The 11,595-nt window shown below is 31.8% G+C and overlaps 1 protein-coding gene across 1 annotated transcript; it reads right to left on the bottom strand.

The window, feature by feature from the left end:
- Positions 1-6,980: 6,980 nt before the first annotated feature.
- LOC109338383 (bifunctional L-3-cyanoalanine synthase/cysteine synthase 1, mitochondrial) lies at positions 6,981-11,367 on the bottom strand. Its single transcript, XM_019575603.1, has 10 exons — positions 11,085-11,367; positions 10,100-10,209; positions 9,763-9,820; positions 9,413-9,676; positions 8,766-8,903; positions 8,611-8,662; positions 8,257-8,336; positions 8,088-8,147; positions 7,919-7,999; positions 6,981-7,242 (listed from the first exon to the last, which is right to left on the bottom strand). The coding sequence occupies exons 1-10, from the start codon at positions 11,274-11,276 to the stop codon at positions 7,144-7,146; spliced, it is 1,134 nt and encodes a 377-aa protein (XP_019431148.1). The 5' UTR covers positions 11,277-11,367; the 3' UTR covers positions 6,981-7,143.
- Between the last annotated feature and the right edge of the window lie 228 nt (positions 11,368-11,595).

Genomic DNA, 11,595 nt, shown 5'->3' with positions numbered 1-11,595 from the left:
AGTAATCAATCTTCTAAGTCACACGCCTATCTTGAATTCCTTGTTTTTAGCCGCCCCTATCTTCATGATAGTAAGTGGCTTTATCTTCTCACAATTATCTTTCAAGGAAAATTAGGAATTAGAATTCCTTTGTTGAGTCGTCCTCCCTTTCCTTGTTTCTAGCCAAGCTAATGTCCTAACCCTTGTATGTAGCCGTGTTCCCAAAGAATACATAATTTCCCACCCTTATTACATGAATTTAAAATACTTGACCAACTAAATAATTCTTAAGATAAAATTATTCCTAAACTATATGAGAATAAAAGTCTCATTTATTTAATTCAATGCAACTAAAAATAACCTAAGTTGGACGTGACCTAAGGACATAAATGTCCTTCTCACATGCCTTCTCCTGGATCAATTGTGTCCTTTGAGACCTTAAGAATCTATGCCTTGGCTTTGGCCCTAGTTGTAGGACCTTCATGACTTCTCCCACCCTTGGAATCAAAGGCTGCCCTAGGGGAGTTTACATCAACCACTCCCCGTCTGACATGCCACCAACAACGCACTGTCACGCCACATTACAGCCCCACCTACCCTCATGCCACATGACAAGAACAAAATGCAATACAGCTGCTAGACCTGCCACAAGCTGTAAGTCAATTATGCATAGAGTACGACCCTTCCAATGTCGTATAGCATGGGAAAAGCAGCCCCTGCCAGGTCAAGATGGTTGGCCATGCCAACATTACCTCTCTAGAGCCACATCATCCACTATAAATAGGGAACACATATGTTGTCCCATAATCAGTATCACTCTATATGCCATAAGCTATGAATGGTCAGAAAATACTTAAAATTTAAATTTTAACTTAAATATTTTTTTCAACCAATCACAAGATCATGACACATGGAGTGACACTAAGTGCGGGACAACAGATGTGCACCCCTATAAATAGGGCCCTCCCCCATCAGGAAGTAACACACATTGATTATTATTATCATTCATACTTGCTATCTTTATTTCTATATCTTATTTATTGCTCCCAAACATTACCTATACAGTCTTACTGACTTGATCGTCAGAGAACTTTTTCAGGTACCTCCACTGGCAGGTCTTAGTCAATTTCATCCAAATTCCTGAAGTAATCCAGCCCGGACACTATAGTAGCACTACTCGGACCTCTAGTCTGACCGAACTTGTTCACTAAAAGAATAATATGATATGTATATGATAATTTTATGATTATAGTCCACTAACTAAAGTTTATTATGAAATAAAATTGACAAAATATAATCTCAAAATAATAAAAAATATAATATATATAAAATATTTACTTAAGAAATAAATTTATAAATACGCTGGCACTTATGGAGCGAGTATCATGATACTTATTCTCACCAATAAGCTATTTTTGTGGTTACACGTAGCGAGTATTTTTACGTGTAGCTACAATTGAGTTTTTTGTCATCCTGACTAATTTATATATGTCTTTTACACTAATTATCATACAAGGGAGATGAATGGGGTATAAGCGGTTATAGTTTTAGCAGTGAAACTGATGGAATAGAACCAAACCACAAAATATGGTTCGATTCAGTTATTTTTTTAAGGAATCATTTATGTTCAGTTCGATTCATGATTTTAGAAATTTAGCAACCATAGGAATCGAACCGAACCACATATTAAAAAATACATACTAGAGAATTCTTCAAGCAATTTTGTGGCTTAAATTTTCAATTTTGTGTGAATTATAGTATTATATTTGTTGTTATTATGTTAGTGTTATATATGTTACTACTTACTAAATTGTTGTATATATGTGTGATTTTTTCCCATCATGATAATTTGTAATATATCTTATAACTTTTGTGATATTGAATTTGAAATTAACATATACCATAAATTATCATACTTGTATTGCTATATATGTTACTAAATGCAAATTGTAATGTTATATATGTTACTAATTGATTTATATGTTACAGAATTGTTATATATGTTACTAATAGTTTATAATAGTTTATATGTTACTAATTGTGAATTGTACTATTGCATATATGGTCATTCAGTTTTTTTCTTCCTAGATTACATAATTGTCATATATGTTACTAACAAATAATTACAATTTTCAATTTTTACTAACAATAATAGTGTTTTTCTCTTTTTCACAAATAATATATTTTGTAATACATTTTGAACTTCCAATTGTGCAAATAAAAAGAAAACCATAAAAACAGTGGAACTGAACCAAACCAGAATATGAATGATTCAGTTTTTGCAAACCATAAAATTTGTGGTTAATTGAGGTTGAACCGAACCATATATTTGTGTTTGATCCGGTCACTGAATTGCACCAAAAATTAAACCAAACTGAATTTTTACACCTCTATAGATTAATGTAATCAACTCAACAAAAAAAAGTGATTAGTATAATTAAGTTAAACTCCACTAAGTGTTAGTGTAATTCACTCTTAATTAAGTAATTAATTAATTATACTTTAGCTAAGTTAAGTTGATTATTTGTAAAATTGCATATAGAATTTGATTTTGAAATTATCTTCTCCTTCGTATATTTAAACAACATCTCCTTAGAATTATTGATGTATTGTTTAACGAACAAAAAATAATGAAGATATATTGACCCTTATTCTAATTGGACTTGACTTCATAGTATATTATATATTATGAAAATCTCGTGAGATTAAACAAAATTGTATCATTCCTTCTCTTTGACGATTGTCATTAGCATCTATAGTTGTTTGCAAAATAAATGACAATTAATAAGTGCCTACAAATTCAAAGTCAAAGTCAATTTTAATATACTTTATTTTATCTCCAACAATTAAATTAGTTGGTGCTATCGATATCAGGTTAAAACCAAGAAATGATTTAAACGAAACAAAACTCTATGGATCGTCATTTTTGTTATTATTTTAAGACTTATTGAAGATGACTAAAGATAGGATAAACGACGTGAAATCAAATAAAAATTTGTATTTTATGTATAAAAACTAATGATATTGCAAATAATATCAAAATGATATATTTTTATATTAAAACGTTATTACTAAGAAAAAATAAAATATTTGAGGTTACCTTATTATTAAAATATTTATTTTTTAGGATTAGTACATTTTCAAAATGTTTAAGGGTATAACAATGGTAGAGAGAACTTTTTGCTTGGTCCAACGAAAGTTGGATTTTAGTTTTTCATACTTAACAATTTAGTATGTGTCAAAACTTATCTCATCACCATTTTCTAGATGATAATGACACATCACACAAAGGGAATAAAAAATAGTAAATTGGAAAAAAAACTCATTTTTGTTTGTTATAAAATGCATCAAAGATATTTCTAAGGAGATGTTGTTTAAATATATAAAAGAAGAGAGTAATTTACAAGTGAACAATTTATCCTAACTAATGTATAATTTATAGTACATTACACAAACCTCTTGAAGTTTATAACTTAATCACACTCATCACTCATTTTTTTGTTTAAAATGTTACACTAGTCTCTTATGAAATTGTAGTAATTGTAATGCATTTATATAAATTATGGCTTGTTTGTGTAGATGCAAAAAGTGATGGGTTGTATAATTTCACTAAAACACAGAAATATCAATATAATTTAATCTTAAATGTATTATGCTTATGAAGTGCAACCATGTCACCAATTCTTATATAAAAACTATCATAATAATAAATTTAGGTCATACAACCATATTAAAAGTGTTACTTAATGGTTAGATGATAACTTAAAAAAGTTATGTGTTTTTTTAATTTTGATCATTGAAATAAGATTCAATTGTTAATTAATTGTTCTCACTCGAGTCAATATATATAACTACAATCAAACATTATGGATCAAATGATGACATAATATTCTATCATAAATAAATCATGTTCATTGAAAAAATATTTATCTCTAAATTTTTCCTAATCATTTATTCTATGGCTTTTCATGGTCTCCCTCTTCCTCTATGAAGTGAACTAACTTTCAACTTATTTACTCTTTTTATTGGGGCTTCTATTAATCTCTTTCACAATGTCCAAATCACATAAGGTCGATTCTACCATCTTTTCTACAATAGGAGATACTCCTACTTTCTTCATACTATATTCATTTTTAATCATATCTTGTCTAATGTGTCCATATATTCAACATAACATTATCATTTCTGCTACATAAAGTTTATTCTCTAGTATACATTCTTCCGCCCAATATTTCGCCTCATATAATATTGTATGTCTATTTCCCTTGGATTTGAGTGATACATTTTTATCACAAATGGCAACTGAAGCATTATGTCATTTCATCCAACTCATTTGAATCCTATGGTTTATATATCCACCAATTTTCTCATCATCTTGTATGATTTATCCAAGATATTTAAATCTACTGTCTGGTGGTATGGTATGATCCCAAATCTTTACCTTTATAGTAGGTTTGTCTGCCTCTTGCTATACTTACATTCCATATACTTTGTCTTACTTCGACTTATATAAAAGGTACGCACCTCTAAAGCTTGCTCCGCATTTTTAGCTTCACTTTTAATTCCTCTCTCGAATGTCCCACTAATACAATATCATTTCACAAAAAGCATGCATTGTGGCACAGATTCTTGGGTATACTCAGTAAGCACATCTAAAATTAATATAAATAAGTAGGGGCTCAATGTTGACCCTTGGTGTATTCCTACGACAATATGAAAATCTTCTAAAATCTCATCTTGTGTTCTTAGCTACATTGCATTGTTCCCAACTCTAAACATTTTTACATGAAGACCGTGATTTATAACATTACATTTTACCTTAATTTTATCTTGGAAACTTTTGTCCAACCACCAAATTTTTTTACACTTTGGTCTGATGCCTCTAGGTTTGCCTAATATCTCTTTTGTTGTCTACCTAATTTCTGTGGTAATATTCTCTCACATATCATTAGCACTTCCTTGTGCCTCCTAAAATCCTTCTTACAAAACCCTTTGATTGAAGCTTATACATTCTCCTCCCTTCAATTTACACCATTTTCTTCTTGGGAATCTATATTTTCCTTTCTCTCTACTCCATTTTTAACTCTTACACCCATAACTAAAACTCTATGTTGTATCGTCAAGCTCTCTCCAAGAATTACTTTGTAGTCATAATAAAACTTTCTAACTTATTTTCTTATAAGAAATAAATCGATTTGAGAATGTGAAATCCCACTCTTATATGTGATAAGATGCTACTCTCCCTTCTTAAAAATGTATTGGCTATTGTAAAATAAAAAATTGAGAAGAAATAAAAAATAGTCTTACCTTCCATATTTGTTTCCTCTATGCCATAACCCCCATGAAAACCTTCAAGTCCTCTAGTCTCCCTCTACATATGCTCATTAAGATCACCTCATAGGAAAATATTTTCTCCTAAAGCTATTGCTTGGACTATGCCTTTCAAATCCTCCCCAAATTTTATTTAGTGATGTTTCTCTGGTTCGACTCAGGGTACATAAGCATTAATCACTTTAAATGTGTCTTCCTTTTTTTTAGAAACTTTAGAGCTATAATCATATCTCTTAGTCTCTTTACTTCCACCACACCCTTCTTCCATTCCTTATGTCCAATTATACCCACCTCATTCTCAATCTTGTTTTATTAGTGTACCACAACTTAAAATTCAAAATGTCTAATTCCCTAGCATTTTCCCCAACACACTTAGTTTCTTGTAAGCATATAAAATTGATTATCCTCATAGCCATTGTGTCAACTATCTCCATTGAGATGTCGATACTTCATGTTTCAATTTATGTCCTACACTGACAAACTCACTTCTTTACTCGCACCCGTCATAGAAGTACAAGAACTCTTGCTTATTTTTCACTACATCTAGGTGACGATGCAACAACCCTTGCACTTGACACTAAATGTTAGAACTATGTACCATTATTTTTTGTTTATTAATTTTAAAATGGATGTTGCTAAAACATCACGAAAACTATTATTATGTTCCAAAGTTAAAGGAATATTTTTGTCAAATTTTTAGGGTACATAATGCAAATAGGTTCCACATATTATATTGTATTATATATATATATATATATATATATATATAATATAATATAATATAATATGTATGAGTGTAATATCTAATCATTGTCAGTATAAAAATTTATACATATTTATTATATCATTTATCATTCATCTGAATTATTATTTTTGAAGAGTTAATAATAATAAAAAATAAATATTGGATGATACAATAACTGTATATAAATCTCATACACTATTAATGTATATATCCGGTTGTGCGGTGAAAATTGTGATATTACTTGTAGCTGATGTTGGTTAAAAAATTTGAGAAGCCGAAAGCGCCACTTAATTAACATTAGAAGATTGTGAGTGACGAACATAAATAGCTAAAAATGTCACTTTAAAAAATTTCTAAAACTAAAAACTAACATTTTTTATATTACATGATAAAATTTGTTTGATTAGAGATATCCGGACATAATTTTTTGGGATAGAAAAGTTGTTCTTGAGTGACTCAGCGAGGTCTAAGGCCTTTAACCAATTGGTGAATGGGGGCATTTGCGAGGGCTTATAAGTAGTTTGGAGATCGAACTTGATAATATCATGCTAACCCATCTCCAATTTGCCAATAATACCTTTTTATTTTGTATTATTTATTATAATTTCATACTTCTTTTGTCATGCAAAGAAGGTGTCAACTAATATTGTTACATAAAGGGAAAATAAAATGTACGTAAGTCCATCGTCTACAATTAATTTTTAATTAATTTTCAATTAGTATTGATTCTATAAAATAGTAATATAAATGAATGATAAAAATATATGAACTGTGTATAAATGTTGATACTAACCGTGCATAAATATTATATTATATAAATAGTTGAAGACATATATCACTCTAGAGACAAACACCTTTACCCAAGATTGGATTGAATAGATTCCTTAAAACTGTTTTAGTGTTTATTTTTTAGATAATATTTTGATTATTGTAAGCTGTATTCAAGAATCTTGTGTTGAAAACTTTCACTACAACAAGATTGTAGGCTGAAGTTGGCAATTTTCACTACAACAAGATTGTAACAGCTATGTTGATCCATGCAACTCCACAACAAAGCTTCCTAGGTGATTCAGAACTAATGGCATGCATTAATCAACAGATACTGGCTGCATATTTTCAGCCTCTTTACGAAGATCTTGAAACAGGACAGATGACAAGTATCTTTCCCCGAAACTTGGATGAACAGTCTGAGATTCAGTTTAACAATGATTTTCAGAATATCAGCAACAAAGAGATTTGAATCGAAAATAGTGCGAAGCAATATTCACAGAATATGATGATAGAAATTGTAACACCCAGTGCTAACATGCGACCTCCCAGGCCCAAGAACACTGAGTCGCTAACATATTAGTTCTGACATATGACCTCCCAGGCCCAAGAACATACTGAGCGCTGCAGTATTTTATTCCCCTCCGAGGGGAGCCTTCCGCGACTCGAACCCGTGACTTCAGGGATAAACAGTCACTATAACACAATGGTAGCGACTCAGTATTATAGTGACTATTTATCCTGAGGTCACGGGTTCGAGTCGCGGAAGACTCGTCTTGGAGTGGAATAAAATACCGCAGGAGTATTTAAGCTTAATGAGAGGTCGCATGTCATAACTGGGTGTTACAGAAATTGTATGGATGATTTCGCAGTGTTACTAAGGGGCAACCCGGTGTGCAGGTATTTCACCAAGTGGGGGTACAGTGTTATCCTCGCAAGCAAAGAAACTGTTTCCATGATTTAAACTCATGACCTCGAGGTCACAATGGAAGCAAACTTACATTGACTGTTTCAGTGTTAATGCTACTAGGTGTCATATTCGGATTAAGCCTTTAGCATGAAGTTGTTGTAAGTTTTTAGGAAAATTGTTCTTACCACAATAAGTTTGCCTTTGTTCTCAGGGAGACTAGCCAATCTGAGTGCTGCAACAGTGTTAGCTCCAGATGATATCCCTACCTGCAAAAAGTTAGAAAAAGAAGAATATTAGCAATTTCTGGTGCATTATCGTTTCAGGAAGTGTACGAAATCGGCATTGGAAGATTACCATGAGTCCTTCCTTTAAGGCCAACTCCCTAGCCATGTTAACTGAATCTTCACTGCTAACCTATCATTGACAATTAGGAGAAACATGAAATTTTCAATTATAGTGAGGAGAAACATAAAACTTTGAAGCTAAATCTCTATATAGAAGCAAATAGTATTTCTGTACTCACTTCAAGAACTTTGTCCATGACATCCATATCCAATATGTCAGGTTTGAACCCAACACCATTGCCAGTTATGTCATGAGGACCTATATATATAAGGACAATCAGAGTGTGTAACTTTTGTAGATAGAAGAATCCAACTTTGGAATATTAACATTTATATCATTTCAATCACTTTACCAATGCTAGAAATGATTATTGAATGTTAAAATTTTAGATACTTGTACATCAATCATTTCAATTTTATCCTATGTTTTATTAGAGAACTGAAACAGATAATTCAAGAAGAAATTATATACAAAATTATCATGTAAAAAGTTAAAAAAAAAACATTCAAAGAAAAACAAGCATGATCTTTACCAGGTTTGCCACCATTCAGCACATTACTTTCAGATGGCTCCACTCCATAAATCTAATTTGATAAAAACATTTCAAAGAGATTTTATGAGCATATCTAACATAAGTGCATAACATTGTTCAGTTTGTAATTTAAACTGTTATGTGAAGAACATTACCTTAACATTAGGATTTTTGGATTTAAGATATTGTCCAACCCCAGATACTGTGCCTCCACTACCAATTCCCATAACAAATATGTCAACTTGTCCATTTGTATCCTCCCATATCTCTGGACCTGTTGTTTCAAAATGCACCTTTTTCCATTTTGAAGTAAATTGTATAAAACTCATCATTAACTATGCCAATGATATCATAACCATCTAATGCTAAATTTAAGGGAACTAATACATACACGACCAATGTTTTAAATTGTGGTTGCGATTATTGCAGACACTATGATGCGGATTACGGCCATTGCCGTATGCATTATTTTGTGATTGAAAAATATTTTTCTACTCAGTGCGATATGATGCTGCTTGATGCATTCCAATGCGACCTGATCGGCCCAAATGCAGTCTGATGCAACCTAATCGGCCCAAATGCAGTTGCACTTTGACCCGATGCAGCCACATCATTGTGATTCGTGTCAGACCATAAATTGCGGTGTGAAGGGATCACCGGCTCACCGTGACTGCAATATTGCGGCCGCATCACGTGATGTGGCCTGCAATTTGATAACTGTACAAGCCGTTCCCACAAACATAGCTTTCAAAATTTCTGAGTAAAACACTCCAAATAGAGATAGTGATCTGGACATATGTACCTGAGTATTGGCTGGATTTGAAAATTGTTGCAACATGAAAGCATTTGGTGTAGATTCCAGAAGGTCATAAGCCTTCTTTACTGTTCCTCCCATACCTTTGGTTGGATCAGTTAGGATTAAATCAGCACCAAATGCTCTCATGGTCACTCTTCTTTCCAAGCTTGTGTAAGAGGGCATGGTCAAAACCATCTTATATCCCTTCAAGGCAGCCATAAAGGCCATGCTGATACCCATATTGCCTGATGTAGGTTCTATCAGAATTGTCTACACCATAAAATAAGGTTAATAATGAGCATGCACGTGTGAATGAGTAAGCAAAATTGGTGCCATGAATCATATATTTGGCTAACCTTTCCTGGAGAAATCAGATTCTTTTTTTCAGCATCTGTGATCATTGCAAATGCTGGTCTGTCAAAACTCAAGAAAATTAGAAATAAGTTATGTGACAACTTGAACTTTGAAATAAGAGTAGTATGAAATCTGATTAAATTTAGAATCTGTATGCAAGTTGTTTTTTTAGAGGCAGGATGGGACAACGAAGGATTTGGAGTTATTTCACAAGTCTAGTTCATAGCTCCAAAGTCTTTCCTTTCACTTCATTCCCTTCGAAAACCTAACTCGCAAACAGACTGTTAAAGATTGACAAAGAAAAAATTCAAATCGGATAAGAAACAAAAAGGTTTTGACCTGTCTTTAATGCTGGCAGTTGGCTGCATCATCTCTTGCTTGACAGCAATATAAGCTCCACATTCTTCACTGACTTTGTTAAGATAAACCAGTGGAGTCCTCCCAATGAGCTGAAAAATGAATTGTAGTGGTAAAAATCTAAAATATAAAAGCAATCACAGGAGTTATGTAAACTGATTCTCTTTCAAATTCAAACCAATCCTGAGTTTTTTTAACCTCAAATCTCAGTTTCTTTTTATCATTGAATCTATATCACATAGATTGAGGAAGTATTTTAAATTGCATTCATAGCGGGATGTAGTTACTGTAATTATGGTCATTGTGGCTGTTGTGATGCGAATTGTAGCTGCGATGTGAATTATTTTTAATTAAAAAACAATTTTTGAAATCGATGTAGCCTTATGCGGTCCGATACGGCCTGATGTGGACTAATGCGGCATGATGTGGTTGCATTGCGGTCCGATGCCGCTACATCTTTATGGTTTGAAATCACAATTATGGTATAATACGGTTGACCACCGCAAGCGCAATATTGCGACCGCATGATGTGGTTCATATATATGTGTAAAGTTTTATAGAATACTATATATATATGTGTATTATTTTCTACTCACCTAAACTTTCATTTATAAACAAAGATGTATTCTTTTCTTAAATGTTTTATTTTGATCTTTTTGTCTATAAAGAATTAAAGCATCACTTAGTAATATATTTTCATTAATTTTTTTGAATTTGTTTTTTTAATCTAATATATTTTCATTAATTAATGGTTCATGAATTATAGAAAGGATATAATTTTCATGAATTATATTTTCATTAATATATTTATCACTTTTGTATGGATAGAATTATAGAAAGGATATAATATTCCTCTTATGTTTGGTAATAATTATTGTTAGTATTAGTAGTGATACTTGTAAATAAAACCAGCTCCTATGTTGTCTCATAAGCTTGAAGTGAAAATAAGAGAGAGAGCATTACTAACTTGTGAAACATGGGTCTTGATGTTGGTTCCAGGAAGAGTCTTTGGCAAATGTCTGATTCTCTGAGCAAAAGAAGGAGAATCAATGATGGTTTGAGTTGAGAAAAATCTTCTTATAATGGGTATATGGCAGCATGGAACAATACATGAAGAATAAGAAGAACTTTTCTTGAGGAAGCTACCAAGGGAAGCCATTAAGTGAAGTCACTGGTTGATGAAGAACTGAATCAAGGACCTCTAGTATAGAGTCAAGTTAGATTTGAAAATGTGTGATTAAAAAAATGGGCAAGTGGATGGGGTGTTACTTTGAATGTTAAGCTATATTTATAAATGGGCAAGGGGGTGGTATCTTACTTTTAAAGTTAAATTATATTTATAAATACAATAAAATATAAGATCTAATTAAATTTTTAAATAGGCTAAAATGTCAAGCATTTAATTCTTAAGAGTAATATCTGGAAGTTATATATCACAAAAGAGATTAACTCTTTATTCAAAGAGTAAAAATATATCT

This window comes from Lupinus angustifolius, unplaced genomic scaffold (genome assembly GCF_001865875.1).
Source record: "Lupinus angustifolius cultivar Tanjil unplaced genomic scaffold, LupAngTanjil_v1.0 Scaffold_22_165, whole genome shotgun sequence".
Classification (NCBI taxonomy): domain Eukaryota; kingdom Viridiplantae; phylum Streptophyta; class Magnoliopsida; order Fabales; family Fabaceae; genus Lupinus; species Lupinus angustifolius.
The sequence above is the reverse complement of the archived record's forward strand: the minus strand, read 5'-3'. Positions and strand labels throughout refer to the sequence as shown.